The sequence below is a fragment of the Cadophora gregata genome (genome assembly GCF_030347475.1).
Source record: "Cadophora gregata isolate MNR1 chromosome Unknown scaffold_2, whole genome shotgun sequence".
NCBI classification, from domain to species: Eukaryota; Fungi; Ascomycota; class Leotiomycetes; order Helotiales; family Ploettnerulaceae; genus Cadophora; species Cadophora gregata.
In genome coordinates this window covers 257,400-277,345 of record NW_026695925.1, presented here as the reverse complement: position 1 = coordinate 277,345, position 19,946 = coordinate 257,400, and the positions used below count along the sequence as shown (strand labels likewise).

The 19,946-nt window shown below is 46.5% G+C and overlaps 6 protein-coding genes across 6 annotated transcripts; 4 read left to right on the top strand and 2 right to left on the bottom strand.

Annotated features, from left to right (window-relative positions):
• The first annotated feature begins 869 nt into the window (after positions 1–869).
• ONS95_007439 (uncharacterized protein) lies at positions 870–4,117 on the top strand. Its single transcript, XM_058500946.1, has 6 exons — positions 870–2,200; positions 2,255–2,831; positions 2,888–3,344; positions 3,401–3,812; positions 3,859–3,906; positions 3,957–4,117. The coding sequence occupies exons 1-6, from the start codon at positions 2,102–2,104 to the stop codon at positions 4,005–4,007; spliced, it is 1,644 nt and encodes a 547-aa protein (XP_058362262.1). The 5' UTR covers positions 870–2,101; the 3' UTR covers positions 4,008–4,117.
• A 113-nt stretch (positions 4,118–4,230) lies between these two features.
• Positions 4,231–8,649, bottom strand: ONS95_007438 (uncharacterized protein; the record flags this gene model as incomplete). The annotated part of the gene is made up of 16 exons (XM_058500945.1): positions 8,043–8,649; positions 7,920–7,993; positions 7,642–7,865; positions 7,445–7,589; positions 7,340–7,396; positions 6,773–7,249; positions 6,663–6,713; positions 6,575–6,607; positions 6,451–6,505; positions 6,206–6,404; positions 5,926–6,160; positions 5,445–5,877; positions 5,131–5,389; positions 4,813–5,072; positions 4,571–4,756; positions 4,231–4,516 (listed from the first exon to the last, which is right to left on the bottom strand). Exons 1-16 carry the CDS (start codon positions 8,084–8,086, stop codon positions 4,231–4,233), a joined length of 3,018 nt encoding a protein of 1,005 aa, XP_058362261.1. The 5' UTR covers positions 8,087–8,649.
• Positions 8,650–9,314: 665 nt separating this feature from the next.
• On the top strand, positions 9,315–12,960 carry ONS95_007437 (uncharacterized protein; the record flags this gene model as incomplete). Its single annotated transcript, XM_058500944.1, has 12 exons — positions 9,315–9,427; positions 9,480–9,553; positions 9,598–9,821; positions 9,871–10,078; positions 10,134–10,670; positions 10,725–10,757; positions 10,810–11,286; positions 11,335–11,797; positions 11,845–12,065; positions 12,118–12,376; positions 12,431–12,610; positions 12,660–12,960. The coding sequence occupies 12 exons, from the start codon at positions 9,315–9,317 to the stop codon at positions 12,958–12,960; spliced, it is 3,090 nt and encodes a 1,029-aa protein (XP_058362260.1).
• Positions 12,961–13,777: 817 nt separating this feature from the next.
• On the bottom strand, positions 13,778–14,298 carry ONS95_007436 (uncharacterized protein; the record flags this gene model as incomplete). The annotated part of the gene is made up of 3 exons (XM_058500943.1): positions 13,778–13,803; positions 13,970–14,213; positions 14,260–14,298. The coding sequence occupies 3 exons, from the start codon at positions 14,296–14,298 to the stop codon at positions 13,778–13,780; spliced, it is 309 nt and encodes a 102-aa protein (XP_058362259.1).
• A 668-nt stretch (positions 14,299–14,966) lies between these two features.
• ONS95_007435 (uncharacterized protein) lies at positions 14,967–16,127 on the top strand (the record flags this gene model as incomplete). Its single annotated transcript, XM_058500942.1, has 6 exons — positions 14,967–14,992; positions 15,052–15,473; positions 15,537–15,636; positions 15,687–15,842; positions 15,894–15,973; positions 16,030–16,127. 6 exons carry the CDS (start codon positions 14,967–14,969, stop codon positions 16,125–16,127), a joined length of 882 nt encoding a protein of 293 aa, XP_058362258.1.
• A 1,132-nt stretch (positions 16,128–17,259) lies between these two features.
• Positions 17,260–18,357, top strand: ONS95_007434 (uncharacterized protein; the record flags this gene model as incomplete). The annotated part of the gene is made up of 5 exons (XM_058500941.1): positions 17,260–17,692; positions 17,742–17,841; positions 17,892–18,047; positions 18,119–18,198; positions 18,257–18,357. The coding sequence occupies 5 exons, from the start codon at positions 17,260–17,262 to the stop codon at positions 18,355–18,357; spliced, it is 870 nt and encodes a 289-aa protein (XP_058362257.1).
• Between the last annotated feature and the right edge of the window lie 1,589 nt (positions 18,358–19,946).

Sequence of the window (19,946 nt, the reverse complement as noted above, 5' to 3'; positions counted from 1 at the left end):
CGCAGTTCCTGTTCTCTGACTGACTTCAACCCAAAGTTTGTCCTCATGTTTCCTTCGAGAACCCAAATGCTGCGGAAGATGCAATGCCTCGCGAGTCGATTGAAACAAGATCAATCGTGATCACCAAAGAACATAATTAGGGCTACATAGCGACATGGCTTCTTTCTGTTTCTTTTGAAGGAATCATACCTCGGCTTGACCGGGTTCAACTGGCAGCTCCACCTCTGTAGGGTTCTTGAGCTTGAGTTTGTTTTGTTTTCTCACCCAGAAATGCATGTAGTTGAAGGTTTCGCTTAGATTGACACTTTGGGAGTCAGGGGGAAGAGAAGTAACTTTGATAAGTAGGCACAACGCGCGGCTCTAGCTTCATACAAAGTAATCAATGTTTTCCTCAACTTGTCTTAAAGAAAAGCGATGTTGTTTTAAAGTTACCAAAAGCGGGGGCAGCTAGGCATCTAGCTCCCGTCACTTGAAGTGGAGTCGTTAAAATGGGGACCTGGTATCACGTGAACTCATTCAACAATCACCCACCTCTCGGACCATGCTAGAGCATGGGATTGATTTATTCTTTTAGCAGTTATCTTGAGAATATATGCTGACCGCAGTTTTGTCATTCGGAGAGAAATCATCTGCTGATTGCTCAGTCTGGGTTTGGCCCCCAAGCGGAAGCCAGCTGGGCCATTTTGTACGGGTTTTTACTCCAAGGTAAAGATTTCGTGCTGTGAGCTACATCTGAAGAGCAGCGTTGAGCCTATTTCTGTCAAGCTAGGTCTTTCTGAAGTTTTGTTTCATATTTGAGGTTTGATGATTTTCCGGGGGGCGAGCTGAGCTTGCCACACAATTCCAAAAACAACCGGAATATGACTGGGGCAATTTTCGGTCTTTATCTCACTGACAATCCAACAAGGCCTATTTATCGCCTCTGGTCTTTGTGGGAGTGAATTTGCTTGCAATCAAAGAGCCTCCCCGAAGACTTCGCCTAAGCCACACAAGTATCGCAAGTCTCCCGGAATGCTTCCGCTACAAATGAGAGCGATTTCTCGTATGGATTCTTTTCTCCACAAAAATGTCTTAATATACATATTTATCACTGCCCTGCATTCTTCTAGTGTTTACATATCTGTGTCAGCAATGATGAATACCAACCATCTCTATAAACTGTCTTTGGGGATCGAACCGTCCTTCGTGCTGAATTCTCGGCCACCCTTATCTTATCACTGTCTAATATCCTCATGTCACCAGTTTTCACCGACAACAACAACTTCCACTGGTTGGAGGACTACTGCTCGCTTTTCCTCGATTGAAAGGATCCTTCTCCGTGGCTGAATAGAAGCGAACTATCGCGGGCCAGAGAATTCTACGTGAGGCGTTTGGGTGCCCGACTTATACGGAGCAGTGGTGAACCCGTGGCCAGCAACAAACCGTGTAACACGAAAACTGGGGTCTGGTTGGAAGGTCCCCCACACCTCTGTCAGCAAGGTGGTGAGACCCCAGGCCAACAAATGTCATTCAATTACCATCACAGCCTCACTGTGAGATGAAGAACCAAGCCGAAAGCATAGTTTCGGCACCCAGGTGCAGATTATTTGCGACTGGAGAGTGGCCGAACGTTCGTCTACGCAGAAATTGTTTCCGTTCCCGGGAGGCAAAGTGCATTTACGTGCTGCGGGTCTCGGTTTAAATCGGTGGTAGGCACCCAGATTGACGAGTCGCTTTCAGATGCTTCCTTCCCCAAGGGTGTCTTGAGGGTGCTGAAAGGGCACGAAGGAGGCTTGCTAGCCTTGATATAAGTCGTAGATCTCGGTCAAGGCAGAAACCAGCATGGTCAGGCTCGGAATGTTTACTGGTCATTGCAAGTAGGCTGTAGAATGGGAACTACTCATAAGCAGGAAAATCCTAGAAGCTTAATTTGAGCTTGTGATAACTAGTTGTTCGCTGTCGCTCTCACAGCCTCACCACTTCGTACTGGAGTCTACATGATACTAACTCTTCATCCTTCTACACACTTGCAACGAGATAAGCAGGCCATTTGTCGAGTAGCTCTCTCATTTTGCCATATATATGCAGCCTCCCAGCAGTCACAGACGGATCATCGTTCTTCATGGCGTCAGCGGCTGAGCCTGACGGAATCCCATTTCAAGATCTCGAGGGGCAGGCAAATACACCAAGCCGAACGTCTTCTTGGAGAAGAATAATCGTGGTAAATCAAACACAAATCTTGAATTCTAAGTGTCTTTGTCTGATTATTCTGTAGAACAAATCAGCAACGATCGGTTCAACCTCTGTGAGCATCAAGACAAATCTATCGAGTCTCGGAAGCGTATTGTCCTGGCGAAGGACAGCAACGAGCTCAACTCGAGTGGGGTCTATTCAGTTCAATGATCCAACTACCATAGGGCTACTTTCGGATCCTAAAGTCTGCGCTTCTTCCAATCAACCCCTGCCAGATGCCGATCAATATGACTTCGGCAAAGTTTCAAAGGCTTTTGCTTTTGCCGTTTGTGGGGAAATATCAGAATCTCCCATCGTCAATCAAGCGGCAAGATGGTATGTCGGATTCCTCGAACGCAAGTGCAAAGAAGGTTGGAAGAACATTATCGGGCCAGTCCTGGAGCCCGGAGAAGTAGCCACAGCCTTGGGTGCTACCGAGAGAAATATTTGCACGGCTTTTAGAGTGTTCCGCACCACAGTCTTGACAGTGAAAAACGATGTGGATATTGCCTTATCGGATTTGGTCAACGCGATTTACAATAATGAGAAGCAGTTGGAGTTCAACGACGAAAACAGGTGGCTTGCCGAAGTAATGGTTTTCACAGTATTTGGCTGGCTCAGTAGGTCATAGAAAAATTCAGAACATTCCCTCTGAAGCTAACTAACCATAATTTAGCGATGCTGTACACCCCAAGTCTGTTCTCTGGCCGCAATAGCTTGCAAATAATTGCCCCTGAAAGACCCATTCCCTCGAAATCTAAGCTGTTCGCATTTTCGGGACGCCATAAGATCGAGTCTAAAACTTTCGTGTGTCTTCAGCAAGATCTTCAGTACGTGGACAGATCTTTGCCAAGTCTTCTCGGAAATTTTGGCCAGATCCTTCCCGACGTGCAAAGTATTTCAGCGAGTAGGGATAATACCTCACCTGCACCTCACAGCCCAGTCGAAAGATTTATCGAGGTCCCTAAGGTTTGTTACTACACCCTGCATCACTTTGCCGGAATCACAATCCAGTGGGTCGACTGTCTCAGTCTTCACTTGGAATACGACAAACATATGAAGGTCTTGCGTCTCTTCCGCTTCCCGTCCTTGTGTCTCCTCAATTGCTATAGTGACAAAGCCTTTCTGACCCGGTAAGAACATTTCCATTGGATGCCTTTGTCTTAGCGAATTGTGCTCACCCAAACAGGTTCTTCTCCGATCTAGACTCCACGAATGACGATTCCGATGAAATCAAAAATTATGCCCACGTTTACTTCAAAGAAGTCCTTCTGTCCTACCGACTCATCTTTGCGGAAGCTAGATCTTCGCACGTATTATATAACTCCCTGAAAGCCGAATGGGCGATTCTGTCAGAAGATACCCACGACCCGCTGTTGGACATAATCTGTGGTCAAAGCTGGAATACAGACGATTCAAAAGGTGTCTGGTCCGAGATTGATGCGGGCTATCCGGTGCATCAATACTCGACAGTGGACACCTTCAAATTCCTCGGGCCACGGCTCTTACTCCTTCAAAATGCTGCCGAAAGACATGAACCTGATGGAATATGGACACTATGGTACGATAAAAGGGACACCTTGAGATGGTGGACCTTCTGGGTAATTGTTACATTCTCCATGATGTGATGCCGCTAAAAATGACTAGGTAGTCTTAATTATGGGTGCTTTGGCGATCATTCTTGGGTTTTTGCAGGTATTATTCCCTCAGTCGTTGCCAATCTTCTTGAACTGATCATGAGTTAGGTCATTCTGCAAATATTGCAATTATACTTTACGATTAGACCAGGAAAATAAGATCAGATCAGGAGACAACAGTCCTGATCTATGGGTGAAATTTGCACATTCTGAGCCGAGTGTGGGTGTGGTCATGATGTTGATAGTCATTCCGATACGAACTGTAACAATTTTCGGTGCGAATTTCAGTCATGCCGTAAATATTGTGATTCGAGGTGATTTATATTGACAACAAAACATCACTGTAGCTACTTCAATCTTAAACTTTCCGAAACCGCTAGTATCATCTGAAGAACTCTGGCACCAATTTGTCGTATGCCTCTTCAAGTTCCTGTTCATTGACCTCGCCTTTCTCATCCAGAGTAAGGATTAGCATTCCCTCCCCATGATTCTTAGGGTCTTGGAGAGCGGCCTCAGCCGCCTTTCGCATATAATTGATCTCGGACTCCGACGCAGATTGAGTGCCTTTCAGCACATTGGCAGTTTTCCAAAGAATCCGAGCGACCGTCCCGTCATCACGGCCAGGGCTTCTGAGGCGCGCGATGGACAAAGCTTTTCTGAGGAATTCACTGGAATGTGTTAGAATTAGGTTGTAGAGGATTATTTCTGGTAGTGCAGCTTACAGTGATAGTGTTTCATGCTTACGCCCAAGCTTGAACTCTACACAGCCAAGACGATAGTAACCAGCTGCTGTAATTGGATGAACTGAGGTCTTTGCATTGGAAATTCCCAAGCATTTGCTGTAAGACTTCCTGGCAAGGGGCCAATCTTCACGAGCGTAATGAATGTTTCCATAAGCGTAATGAATGCTGAGTTCATCGTCAGCAATTGTGCCTCCAGCATCGCGTGGCTTCAATCCACTTACTGTGCCATGAATGGTGCTTCGCCATCAGAAACCCGTAGGTACAAGATCTCCGCCTTTTCGAGAATCTTAAGCGCATTTTTGTAATCTTGCTGATTGAAATAAACTCGGGACATACGCAGGTAGGTGTTTGCAAGGAGATTTGAGGCACTGTCTCCACTTTGAATACGAATTGTCGCAGCGCGTGTGAAGTAGTCCAAGGCTGCCTCAAAGTCGCCGGATGCACACTCAAGCACGCCCATGTGATGCAACGAACTTGATTTCTGTAAAGGAGTCAATAAGACTTGGGGGTCTAGGGTAGGGTTACGAAACATCATATACCTCAATGTCGTCATCAAGGAGAAGTTCTTCTTGAATTCGAAAAGCAGCTTCGAAATTCTTCCTGCACTCCTCAAGATTATTGAGTTCGTAGGAAGCCCAACCTTCGATACTGTATAGCGTCGCATGATGCAATGACTCCTTTTCAGCACTTTTGCAAGCCAGTCTGCCGCTTCTGATGACAGCTGAACAGGTCTTGTAGTCGCAGATTTGCAATAGGTATCGAGCGCAATTGGTCAAAAGTTGAACCAACTCCGTTGTGCTAGATGACTTAATTAGGGATGATCCACGACGCAGGTAGTGTTCAACAATCTTACCCTGTGAGGGATTTATTCTCATCGAAATTATAGTATGCCTGAAACTTCGCACTCAATGCGACTCCGTGTGCAATGTAACATTCGCATGTTGTCCAGTGTTTTGCCATGATGTCGCGACCGAGTTGTTTCGGGAATGCTTCAAAAAGGACAGCTGCAGCACTATTGAAGTACAACTGCATCTCCTGGCTGGAGTAATAATTCATTGCTTCTTGTACAACCCGATGGACGCGCAGTATCCGTCTTTCAAATTTTATCAATCTGAGATTTTCCAGCTCTGCAATGGCGCTTCGAAGCAATGGCGGCTCACTGATAACGCTGGAAAGCGTAGCGTCCGTATCTCTGGGTTTGGAATTTCGATTTTGCTTGCAGAAGTTGAGTTTTCCATCTAAGGTCCTTTGGTTGACTGGAAGGAAAAGGTCAATAGTTACGCCGTCTACGACGTTATTAGCACGAAATGACAAATGGCTTTGATTGAACGTACCAGGCGAGAGTAGGGACAGGACACTCAAGAGATCCCGTGCATTTCTGGACAAGTGGGTGAAGGATATGTCCCACAAAGAATCCAGGGCTTTCTCCATGTCTGAACGAGGATGTATGGGACGGGGGGGAAGGCTCTTCTCATGATCTTTGAACGACTTCAAGACTGAAACAATCGTTGAATCTCCGATAGAGCTATTGTTTACGAGTTGGGCCGCCTGCTGGATCGCAAGGGCAAGCTACCACATTGTCAGCCGAGTTCCTTTCTTAGTGACGGTACGTACCCCCCCAAATCGTTGCAACAGAGTTCTTGCTGCTTTCTCTTCTATACCGTTCATACGTCCATCGTTATCCTTTTGCTGCCATGTCGGTCCAAGGAACTTCATAAACAATTCCCAGCTCTGTCTCTCGTTGAATGGCTTGATAGTATCTGCATGTCTCTGCGCATCATTCGTAAAATTGAAATATCTTCGGGATGTAATTCTGTGACGGTTAAACTAGCCTCATTCTGATATAATCGAGCGCTTACAGTATCGCCCCCGTAGCACCTGTGGGCCAGTAACCTTTGAGAATATCATCGTTTTCTAGAGCATGGACAGAGGTAAGCATAATCTCGGGATGGTGGTAGGGGGCATGGGATGTTTAAAACTGACCAGCGTTGTCGAAAATAAGGAGCCACTGCTGTGCTACTAAAGTTTCAGTATCATCTAAAGTGGAAGAGTGTGGGATATAGGAACATACTGGTTGTCTGGAACCAGTTCTGAACTGCGAGTTGATTTTCTTCATGGCAGCCTTTCTAAATCAGCACAAGACACGGATGGTACATGATGATGGTGAGTTGAAACTCATACCGGCACGGTCAGCATTTGGCAATCGAAGTGCAGTTGCAATTGCTGCAAAACTTGTCCTCAAAGAACCGGCAGTCTCGCAGTTGATCCAAAATATCGCGTCGAACTTTGCCAGGTTTGAATATGCGTACTCGAGAGCAATATCAGTTTTCCCCACCCCGCGCCGTCCGTATATTGTGTATGTTCGCAGAGTTGTGTTGCTCCTTGGGTCAAGATAGCTGCTGATTTTTTCCAATTCCGTATTCCGACCAAAAAAATCTGCGTTTCGGTTCCGCAACAACGTGTTCACAGGAAAGGCGCAAAACTCTCGCGGGAGGACAATCGGTCCAGGTCGAGTGGATAGGGGTTTTGTGCGAGCCTCGACATTCACTTTGGAACAGCCTATCATATCGTTCAGGTGTTTCGTCGAAGTTTCCATCTCTTCCAAGTACTCATTGATTGAGATTTCGAAAGGTTTCCAGGCCTTTGCCGCATCCCCTTCTGCATGCCATCACGTCAGTTCTTTCATATTGGGGCCAATTGTAAGTAAGATAGGAGCCAGTAGTAAAGGAGAAGTCTCCTGTTACATACCAGAGGAGCTTTGACGAAGATGTTTGACAGATTCACCAAGAATCTGCAGCAATGATTCTGAATTGATGTCAGCTCCTCAAAACGAGATTGACAATTTATCCATACCAAATACATCTACCAGCGCATATTGAGCTTCAGCTGTATCTCCTTCGCAGTTCTTCAAACAGCGACTGAACAGCTCTAGGATATTTCTCGCTTTTTTCACCCAAGCAGCCATTCTGGCTAACTTCACCGAGGAGTTCCTAGATAGCTATGGCTCTCAATAAGGATAACCTCAACTTAAAGACACTCGATGTTCTCACCTGGAGATTAAGATTGAGAAGTCCCCACATCATATCAAACTGGGCTGTGTAAGGGCTCACGGCCAGGCAAAATGTGTTCACGAGCGCTGCAAGTGTTCGAGGGAAAGGCGTCATTTGGTTGAGTGATTTCTTTGCGGCTGCGGGCATGATCGAGTCTGATGCCAAGTTGCTGATTTCTGTTTGTATATTTCTCCAGTCTCCGCCGATAGACGCCTGATCACAGTCTGTTTGGTATCGTTCAGCAAGTGAATAAAGCGTAACGGCGGAAATCGACTTGCCCGCTGCTGATAGGTCCTGCTTGATTGCTTCTACTGCATCGCTCCATCTCTTCACCGCAAAGTCCCCATTGTTACTGTCTCTTGGGTTAATGAGACACCAACTCTTATGGATGGGATAATCACAGGAGATCCTTGTTTTTTCCATTGCGAGCCTCGAGGCCGTCCATCGTAGCGAAGGACCCGACTGCCTTGTCGTGGAAATTTGAAGTTCACAACTGATAATAACCTTGAAGTTGCTTTCAATCCAGATCGTCTGTGGACGGCGAGTTGGACCACAAAATTCTATGCAAAGACGAGACTGATCAACAGAGCAAACTGGAAAGTCCTTCTGCATGTGGATCACCAATTACTTCCCCCGCACGTCGCGATGTGCAATCAGCTGCATATCGCTTGATTGGTTCCACATATGCAAGCCCTGCCCAGTCGGGCTGAAGCTGGTTTGAGACGAAATAGGACGAGAGCCTTGTCAAAACGCCTGGAATTCCGAGAAACATTCTCTCCACAGAGCCTCGCCAGCCGGAGCAATTCAAAACTACCCCACTTATTGACATACATGAAGGCCAGAGCATTCTTACCTCCCTGAACGTTTTCTACTCCGTCTTAACGGCGAACGGTCGCCGGGAAGGGAGTGCCAGCTACGGTGCATCGGAAAGCGACTGGGAATACATTGATGAGGTCTGTTTGCAGCGCTCATCCGCTTGCCGATTAATCCATAGACACTTCACCCCACGCATCCTTCATATGACTAAAAGCTTCCTTGTTGGCTTCAGACTGTGCAGCGAAACTGCGTGTGCATATGAACTGAGGCGAGCTTATCACTACTCTTCCGGGTGGCGCATGTTCACTTTCCTTGAGCCAACCACATACATTTGCCCTATCCTCGTGCATAATTCCGCTCTCTGCCTCGCGAGCTGACTTTCATCTACCTGGCCACGACGCCCGGCTTGTATGGCATTATATGCATGCAATCAAGAGATCCCCAGCCATCCTGAAAGAGGGGGTGTGGTATCAGTAATGATTGGCGTTCTTTTCAGCCTCATTCCAAGTTGAGACAGCATGTCAGGTGGCCACATTCTGTGTAAGTCGGAGAACCACACAGTCACAGCATCACAGCCCCGCCATACATTGAAAGGGAGCCTGACTTGTGTCACGATATTCGGCTCGGTCTCCAGGGTTGGAGATCGTCTCCTGATTCATATGCCACAACGTTGGAGTCTTTGCATCCAGACTTAGGGCAAGGTTGATCTTCGATACTAGAGAGTGTTCCGTAACCTATAATCCAAGATTCAGTATCACGGAGCCGAAGCCTCGTTCCTCGTCAATTAGTGTTCCATCTTATGGGTCGATCCCGAAGAGTCGGCTGGTATCTGAAGCAAATAATCATTCGCAAGCAAAATGCCGAGTTTCATCAATGGGGATGCCAATGGGTCCCCGCAAGACACGGGTGAATTGAGAAGCGCAGTCGTTTTTCGCCTCAAAAGGACTGATGAGTATATTGTGAACTTTTCGTGAGTTCCCTCTGAAGTAAAATTGCGACAAATGTATTCACATTTCTGCAAGGAATACATCGAATTTCGCTGTAGAACGATGGACCGACACTCAGAATGCGATCCTAGCAGAATTGTCATCTTCTGGTAAGCTAATTGCTTGAGAGTGTTAACTGATGCTGACTTCTCAGATCGGGAAGTGGCTCTAGAGTGTCGAAATGGAGAAGCCCTTATACGGCAGATTGAGGACAAGCGAACGAGCCCAGAATCCTCGACCACAGTCAAGAGGCAGCATGGAAAGATAACCCAACTACCAGATGCCCTGGAGAATCTTGTACATCGTTTCAGAAAGTTGGTTGCACCATCCATCGTGGACTTTGAGATGGTCTGGGGGATCATTTATGTCAATCTCAAGGCAAGTTTTTCAGGTATCTCCAGCTGGAAACTTGAGATAACATATCTAGCTGTCTTACATATCCGAAGAACATCTCAGGAAAACAGCCGACCTGCTGGGAAAGATGAGAAGAACGGTAGAGCTGTTCAACAGAAGTCTTGATGCATGTTATCATCCCAACGAAGTCAACGAGTCTAGAATTGCCGTGGTGGACTATCTTGACTTACTAGCTACAATTCTGATCGACCTTAATAAGCATCTGAATCGATGTGTGTCTGGTAAGTGGATGGTGTCGTTTTAATGGTGCCAAAATATCACCTAACGGCAACATAGAACCGTCATCGAGCTCGTCCTGGTTGTCTTTTACCGATAGCATGGTGAGCCAGTTTGGCGATTTAGATCAGGCGGTCAAGCATGTCAATGATATTTCAACATATTCTCAGGTCAACCGGCAGGACCAAGTCAAGAATTTGGCTCTAAGGCATGAACTGAAACCCGAGAGTGAAGAGCAAGCGAATTTTCCAAATTCCATTCTGGAAAGAAAAAACACGGAATTCTATGGAAGACGTGAGGAGATAGATCTGATCAAAGTGCATTTGAACCCTGAGGATGGCATGGAACGATTGAGAACATACATGATATATGGAAGGCGAGGAGTTGGCAAGACAGCCATCGCTCTTCAGTTTGCCCATGAGAATCTCAGCCCGCGTGGAGTGTTTGACGCAATATTCTGGATCCAGTGCGAGACGAGTGTTTCCATTCGACAAAGCTTCACGGAAGTGGCCGTATCTCTGAATCTTCCTGGTGCCGATCGTGATAGACATCACGAAGAGAATCTGGACGCAGTGCATAAGTGGCTGAAACGAACAAGTGAGTTCAATCATTGATCGTGTAGAATTCATATACTAAGCAGCGAATGGACAGAGAAAAAATGGCTCCTGATTTTTGACAACGCTGGTAGGTCAGACATGTGTAAGTTTATAGATCGAGCTATTTACAAGACCTGCAGAGAATGAGATAACGCTTCGCGGTTATATGCCTGTGGGCGTGAATGGTTCAATTCTGATGACTTCTCGAAAATGGTACAACTACACGAAGGACGTTAGCCGACACGGAGAAACAGTCAAACCCTTCGATCCAGATCCGAGTTGGGAGTTATTACTGGGGTTTCTTGGGGATGATTGGAAGCAGAAAGTTGAAAGCCCTGGGGAGATGGAAGCAGCCAAAGCAATGCTCGGAGAATTGGAAGGACTAGCTCTCGCGATTGTGCAGACCGCCGTACTGATCAAAGATCCCGAAATTGGTGGTACAACCATTGTTGAGACTTACGCAAGATTCAAGGAAACAAAGCAAAATCTTCCGGAAAGATATGCCAGTGAACGCTCAAGTTCTGAAAAGGCATTGGATGCTCTCTGGGATATCATCTTCAGAGCACTACAGCCCAACGCTCGGGTACTGCTTGGAGTACTTGCATGGTTGTCACCAGGTCAGTATCCAGTGACTTTCTTACATCGCGGCCTCTGACGTGACGCAGATAAAATCCCAATCGATCTCTTCTTACCTAGAGATCAATCGGCCTTAGACGGCCCACTATGGTTTTGTAAACAAGACCCGAAGAATATTGATGATCTCAACAGAGCATCTCTTTTCAGTCTCATTACAACGTCTCCTGCGTTTGACGATGCCATCGAAGACCTCTTGAGAAAGAGGCTGATCAGTCGAGAAGGACGCTTCTTCAAAATACATCGTGTCGTTCAAGAAGCAACCAACTTCCACAGCTTTGAAGACCTTCAAAAGTCTTTCAATACAGCCTCAAGATTGGTGTTCCAGCAGTTCCCCGATCGGGAACCTAATGAGACATTATACAAGCAGTGGAACATTTGCCGAGAATACATTCCCCACGGTATCCAATTGCGCATTGGGTACAGCAAATACAACCGCAACAGAATCTTGCAAGTGCCAAGGGAATTTGAAGAGCTAATGAGTAACTGTGCTTGGTTCGTCAAATTTCTGATTGTTTTCTCAAAGGCTTACTCTTGCATAGGTATCTCTATGAACTTGGAGATTATACCACAACGTCACTGGTCTGTGGTACAGGTCTTCAAGCTTGTCGAGACAAAGAATCTATGGTCTATGCTGAACTAAGGCTCATCAACGGCTGTCAGCATTACGATCTGAATGAGCTAGGAGAATGTCGTAAATCTTGGGAGGAGTCTCTTCGTGTTCGTGAAAAGCTTCTCGAGAATAGACCTAATGATATTCGAAGTATTTATTCTTTCTATCCACGTTCTGTTGGCAAAGCGCTTACTAGAAATAGTTGCTGCCATTTACAATAACATTGGAAACTTGGAACTTGCAGCGGGAAATGAAGAAGGTGCAGAAGAGTACTATGTGAAGGCTATGAAACTTTGGCATTTGGGGGGCGATCAAACCGCACAGCAACTGGCGGTCACCTACCTCTGTCTCGGCAGATTTTATATGCTGCAAGGCGATTTTCCTGAAGCAATACGATACACCAATCTCTCGGAGACACTATTTGTGCGGACGGCTGGACCTGATCTGGCTTTCATAGCTAAGTACATTTCCCCCACTCAGATTCACGTCGAACACGGCCTTACATTGACATAAAGTGTCCACTATCTCTTTGGTAACATCCACCTGGCCCAAGGAGATCTCGACTCAGCCTGGCTCGCTTACGACACATGTTTGAAGATTGCCCTGCCAATTATGCCACTTCATCCACTCACTGCTTCGGCCTGGTTTTCTCTCGGGGTCACGCAACGTGCCAAGAAAAACTACTCGCTTGCTTTGTAGGCCATTTGTAGACCTTCCCGCTTGAATTGTACTGACAGATATCAGCTATTTGTTTGGCAAGGCCAAAATCATATCAGAGCTTCGAAGTCCAACATCAATCGACGGGGCAATTGCCCGAGTCTTGTGGCATATGGCTAGAGTCATTGAGGAAGATAAGAAATCAGGCATGGCGTCTCTAGAGGAGACCCTAGAGGATGCTAGAGACCTGAGACGACAAGCTGAGATGGCAAAACAGCGAATTCGTGCTGCTGGTCAGGGGAGAGAAGTTCTGCCTGCTGAGGAGGAGAATCCGGACAGGGGAGAAGAAGTCAGCTATGACTTGTTGCTCCCGCTCTTTTTCAGATGAATATGGAGACTATGCTGGGCTTTGACTTGAAATGTACTTCATTGCCTGATCTTGTTAGCATTGCTGATGATCCATGCCCTTGATCCAATATATTTCCCACCATCAATCAACCTCATCCCACTCTTGATTTGTCCATACTTTCAGCGTGACGTAAACTGCTTCAACGACAAGATGCCATGATCAAATGACTCTTAACACATTAGAGAGGTTGTCTTGGATTGCCAATGACAACCACGAACTCGAGAATTACGGATATGGGGACTTCCGAGCCATTGGCATCTCCAGCGAGATACAATGCTGTGAGACTGTCTCTCTATCCAAATGACCAGCGTTCGGCTGTATGCGGAATTGGATGGGAGGTGCCCCACCTGAAAGCTTCTCACCAATCTACATCTGATGGAAAGAGCGGTCAGAGATTGTGCTATCAGTCGATATTGTGATAACAAACATCAATACTTGCAGCTGATGCCTGTACCGCGGTAGTCTGCCTCGTCAATATGCAAGTCATGGCTTATTGCATGACCGAACACGGAGACAATCGCACAGTTGTGAGCAGATTCAAAATCCAGAGGAGTGGCCAGATTTCGGCTGGAGTGGCTGTCACTGAATTCGAAGTAAGCTAATATAATGGCAGGTCTTGTGGAGATACAAATGTAATTCCAGTTTCAATGATAGGAGATGGTCGTAAATAGATTTAAGTATAAGAGCCAAGAGAGTATGACATATGGAGTGCCCGTCAAAAAATATAAACGGCCTTCCTAGTTCCAACTTTTCGGACTTTCGAGCTTTTGACTGCACTGTTATAAATCTCAATACTTCAGTAACCTCCCAAGACATTGCTTCCTATCACAGCCCCTCTCGTTAGTAAATATGTTGATTGTCTTGAAGAAATGGAAAGACAATGGCAGAGAATACGAGGTGCGATCGGTCGATTGCATATATACTGCAACTCTCGAGCGCGAAATATGACCCCTCATTTCTGCGACAAACGAGTGTGCTTTCAACTGACCATAAACACAGATCTTTGGGCATCCCACGAGAATTTTTCCATCAGAAGATGGCTGTTGTGGTCCCTTCCACACTCTCTTCCAGGGTTGTGCCTTTGTATCTGGCTCAGGAAATCCGCCGAGGGTTACGTTGCTAAAGAACGAGGCAACAGGTTCGGAAAGCTCGGTGGAAGCTCGTGGCTCTGGTGTCGAACGGCCTGAGGTGTCCGATTGCATATCTCCTATGTTCATGTCTTCACGCGACAACTAGGAAGTCAGCACTAAGTAGGGAATATTCAATTGACCAGCATACCGATGAATTAAGTCGCTCGGGGTGCGTTGGGTCGTCCATTGGATGAAATCCTTCCGCGCGATATTTATAATACAAGACACTTTTTAACAATTCGCCGGCTGGCTAACAGACGCTCAAGAACTTTGTTCGTCCGCTGATGCCTGGTATCGGATTCAATGGGAGTGTTGATGAGGGAGGGAGGATGGATTCGGTGGGGTCAACAAGGCGTGCGACAGACTCTAGACATTGTTTTTTAAGGTTGGAATGGAAACCAGGTCTATGTGGCAGGCCTTGCTGTTAAGTAAGACCTGGAAAGTGGCACCATTCCCAGGGGGGCATACAGTAGTGTCAGGCTGATCTGGAAGGCAATCCGATGCAACCCCTCGTGGCTGCAGCAGGGCAGCTCGACATGCATATATCCAAGCTACACAATCATCAATGATGCTCCGAATATTTCCTGTCATAAACTAACTTCACCACGTGCAAGGAAATGCGAGGGGTGCAAAAATCGACTTTCGTCGACTCCAGTGCTGTGTAGCACGATAAGGCAAGATGGGGAGACGGTCGGCGGCCATTCTACAAGACTGTCGGTGAGTCGGACTATGGCCTGTGTGGCTTGTCAGACGCGGCTGGGAGATCTCCCTGGACTTTCCCCCAAGCCTCCGATTAAGCGACATACCTCGTCCTTCACCATCATCACGACCAGGAGCAGAGAGGAGAGCATCACAATGCCTTGCGTAGTGACTACACTCGAGTATGTATTATCTCAAGTCTAAGACGGCCCGGGCATTGGCGTAAACTAAGTTGGGGCAGGTACCTGAAGGATCTTGAGCTCTATCAATTGGAAAAGCCCTATTTCTGTTTGATGCCTGCCAGCGACGCTACTCAGGTCGACAATGAGCAGATAGATAACCTAGAATTTGAGTCACATCATGACATCCGAATCGAAGATATCCGGCCGCTCAAAGAAAAGTACGAGTTGGACGAGTACGGATTTGAAGTACTATCCCATACTTCACGATTCCTGGACCTCCACTCGGAAAACGGTCTCAGCTCCACTATGGCCTTAGCAGAATATCAAATCGAGACCGAGGATATGCTCAATTCTCACCTCGGTGCTGTTTTTGTCAAGTGTTATGATATCGTGATGAGGAGAAACATAATAATTGACGAAACTGTTTTTGACTTGAAGGACCAAATGCATGTCATAGGTCCTGCCCGTGGCGCCCATAATGGTAAAACCTCCCCCTCATACTTTTGCTTTGAATTCTAGAACACTAAACTGGTATTGCATCAAGATATTACCTACCACTCCGGTCCAAACATCATCAACCGATACTTATCGGACGATGAAAAGCAGCGGTACTTCAAGCCAGGTTACAGGTTCAGAATTGTAAAGTTAGCGTCTCCATTAACTGTGAGGTTTTCTACTTCTCTGACTGAATTAGTACATGGAGGAGCACTCTGCCTGTGCTTGAAGATCGACCATTAGCTCTTTGTGACAGTCGAACTGTTGCGCCTTCGGACTTGATTGCATGCGATCGTATCATTCCGGACCGTGTAGGGGAAGTGTACTACCTGAAATACAACTCGCAGCATAAATGGTACGTTCTCCCAATATGCAAAGCTTCTAGAGTCTCACATCTTTTGTTTAGGTATTGGTTATCAAGACAAACTTGTTTTGAGCCACTTGTATTTGTACTATATGATACTAAAGCTGGTAACCATGCTCGATGTATGCTTAGGTTCTTTGCCTAGAAGAACGGTATCAGGCTTGCTAACTGAAAAAAGTTTGTCCACATGTCTCCTTTCCAAATCCCGAGGCACCTATAAATGCCCCGCCACGTCGAAGTGTAGAGACAAGGTCCATCGTGGTTACTCAAGAGTGAAAAATCTATCAGAGCGTGGAACATAAGGAGCTTCTTATGGGGCATTCTGCTGCTTCATCAACTTGGGAGACTAAGGAGCAGGGGACAAAGTGTGCGCATGAATGAGCATCTGCACAGATCCAGAGCAGTTCAGGAGATAATGAAGGGGCACTGCGGCCCGAGGGAGCGTGAAGGACTTCAAGAACGATGTCGATCTGAACGAATGACAACTCGCTTTGGGTCGCCAGTGCCCAGACATGGCAAATATCAATCAATTTGCTCACTCATGAGATCGGGTGAGATAATAAACAGTAATCATGAACATGGCTCAAGAAGAAATTATTAATGTCACAATTAGACTTAAAATCCCTCAACTGAGCTTAATTCTTGTTTGCTGACCAGAACCAGTTGACACAATTGTTTACACTGGAACGAGGAGAGCGAAATTTCTTGGCATCTAAGTGGCATGGGGTAATGGGAGCGATATCTTAGGAATTCGGCTCAATTTGCGGGATGACCATTCAGAACACAAAGCCGAATTTCAGTGATGACGAGATGCTGTGAGAGGTGACGAGTATGATTTGTGGCCTTATCGGGTCCGGCCGACCTATTAAATCCACCAATTCACAAAAAGGCAAAATAACGGACATACGTCGGTCAGTTAGGCTCTCATACCGCGTAAGCGGGGAGGTGTAAAACAACAATGTTGATTTTGACCGCCGGCAGATTGTTATCTTTGGTCAAGGGATACCTGTGCGCCCGACTCGTATGGTGTTCTAGATTGTGGCTGCTCAAGGCTGTCCGAGAGGCACACTAGCCCTGCATATCCAGATACCGGACTGCGACTTGATTCGTTGGGATACTGTGGCTTATGCATGAGCTTGCAACAATTCCCTGACAACAAAAATCGCTCATTTGGTAGAGTGAAGCGTGCGAGGGTACGTAAAAGTGAGACCATGGCGGGGTCATGTTACCCCGCGCCGGCATCCCAAAGTAACTCCAGCGAGAGGCTCTGAAATATTGTGCTTGATTGGACAACCGACCGATTCCTGGCTGTCCGAAAAGTTTCCAGCTGTCGCACGAGACTCATTTTCTGCCTGAACTTTCACAATTCTTAACTTACCCAGCACTCATCAGAAAGCGAGAAGTCCAGATGCCGCAAATCGAAGCTGCCTTGGAGTATCTTCAGAAACTTCAGCTCTACGAGCGAGAAAAGCCGTACTGGTGCTTCCTCCCTCCCAGTGAGGGGTATGATCCCAATGTCGATCGGGTCGATAACCTAGAATTCGAAGAGCATGGAAACATCCTGATCCGCGATCTGAGGGAATGTGAAGATCCTGCGCCACACATCGACGATTGGGGATTCCAGTTCCTCAGCCATCGCTCTGCGTTTGGTAGCTTCAACAAGGCGGAGGATGTCGCGAGATATCGTGTCGAAACCGAGGAGCTTCTCAAGACAACAATGAACGCTGTTTATGTAAATTGCTACGACTCGGTATTGCGCAAGAATATTGTCTTCAAGAGAGACCATCTTGATCTCGCAGATCCTCTGCATACTGAGGGGCCGGCAAGAGGGGTACACAATGGTGAGAATCGTGGACATGAAGCTTGGCTACCGTTGACTGACAGGCAGAGACATCACGTATAAGTCTGGACCATTGGTCATAAATCGATTCATGAGTGATGCTGAGAAAGCGCGGTTTCTCAGGCCTGGATATCGAATCCGCATAATCAAGTACTGAACGCCGAGGCTCCAAACTACAGGTAACAGGCTGACAAGAACAGTACCTGGAGAACACTCATTCCAGTCCTCAAAGACAGACCGCTAGCGTTCTGCGACAGCAGATCAGTAGATCCATCCGATTTGGTGGCAGCTGACAGAATCATCCCTGAGAATGTCGGGGAGGTCTACTACCTCACGTACAATCCAAAGCACCAGTGGTGAGTCAATGATTTTCCAGGCCCGAGCGAAATAAGGCTCCATGATACATCGAAGCTAAGTTTATGTGAAGGTACTGGCTTGAGGAACAGACCCCCGAGGAACCACTGATATTTGTGATGTATGACACTAAAGATGGTCCCCATGGTCGATGTAAGCCACTCATTCTTCCAAACTGTTCGTCCCAGAAGTAACGCGGTGCAACAATCAGTTTGTCCTCACGTATCCTTCAAGAACCCGAGATGCCCAGAAGATGCACCACCGAGAGAATCGATAGAAACCAGATCTATTGTGATTACAAAGGACGGATGAAATTGCGCGGCGGCTCCGAGAGGGTTGAGGACAGAACGAGAAAACTTCCTATACACCCCGTGAGCAGTGCCGACGAGACTTGTGCGATGAGCTGCACAAAGACATACGACTCGCCAAGTCATTGCCGTCTGCGGACGCTGACTTGCTAGGAAGGTCATCCAAACAAGATGCGTCAATACTGTGAGCATGAGGGCACACGATGGGAGTGGAGGTACATGAATACAGTGGTGGTGTCAACACAGGGATGAGAAGCAAGTGGGAAAGAGTCCATGAATACCTCCAGTGGGCAAAATACTCACCACCAGCAGCACTGAACTGAGAATGCCGTTGACTTAGAGTTGGTAGTGTGGGGCCGTCTAAAATAGCCTCCGCGAGTAGCGAGAATGAAAACATCACGTGCGTTGGGCCCGATTAATACCTACCTACCTTACCTAGGTACAGGAGAAAGCAGGTTCCGCCCCACCGTGGGAGGTGCACTTTCCTAAGATGACGACATCTTAACTGTCAAGAATTTCTTATCACTATCAATTGACTATCAATTGACACTTAACAAAATTTTATAACAGTGATATGATTATTATTCTAGGAAAGTGCACCTCCCACGGTGGGGCGGAACCTGCTTTTTCATTATTTGGCCTCGAAGTAGGCCTGTCTCTTGGTGTGTCTCCATTCTGACTCCATAATGGGAATCTCCATGTTTCTTCCGGACGACCAACAGTTTCTTCTCAGCTTCCCATGCAGTCTTCTCGGCCTCCCAAGTTCTTTTCTTTCTCTGCCTCTAAACTGTTCTTCGTCTTTTGCAAAACTCTCTTTTATTCTTCTAAGGTTTTCTTCTCTCTTTCCAGAGACTTTATTGTAGCCTTTGAACCTTTGCACAATTTTTCTTTCTCTTTCACAAGCTGAATCGACCTGGTAAGCTCCTTCTCATGTTTGTTTCCTAATTCAGTCGCCTGGTTTTTGGCGTAACAGCAAGTAAATTCTTCACGTTTAATGTGAACACACAGTAGAACTCAGTTTATGTCTGTAGATCAGTAACTGAAACAATGTGTGAAATGGGTTTGCCATCCTCTAAGAAATATTATTGAATTGAGCACTGCTACAAATGTTTTGTTTGTTTTGGTTTGTGTGACGGACTTGTCGACAACAAAGTTTTAAGCGAACAACAATAACTGAACTCACAAATAAAATATGACAGCGGAACAGAACAAATGAAACCACCACACGCGATTCAGTAAATCGTATCTTGTACTGAAATCGAATTCTGTTTGTTTCGCTTTTGTTCAAAATAAATCGAACACGAACTTGAGGTGCATCCTGTTGAAGCGTTCTGGACTACTCCGAATTGATCTTAGCGATACTTCCGTTCCGCTTCCTGCTAAACTCGCATCTGTCAAGCTCTTCAGGAAGTAACTCGCCGAAGGTCAAAAGAAGAGCTCATTTGTACTCTACTATAGATGATTCGAGATTGTCTTCGCCCCTAACTTAAGAATGAAAGCCTTCAAGATGGCAAAACCTCCTGTGCACCAATATTCGTGCCCGCTGAGATACGATAAGATACTCCCACCGCTGCAGCTCCATTATATGACCGT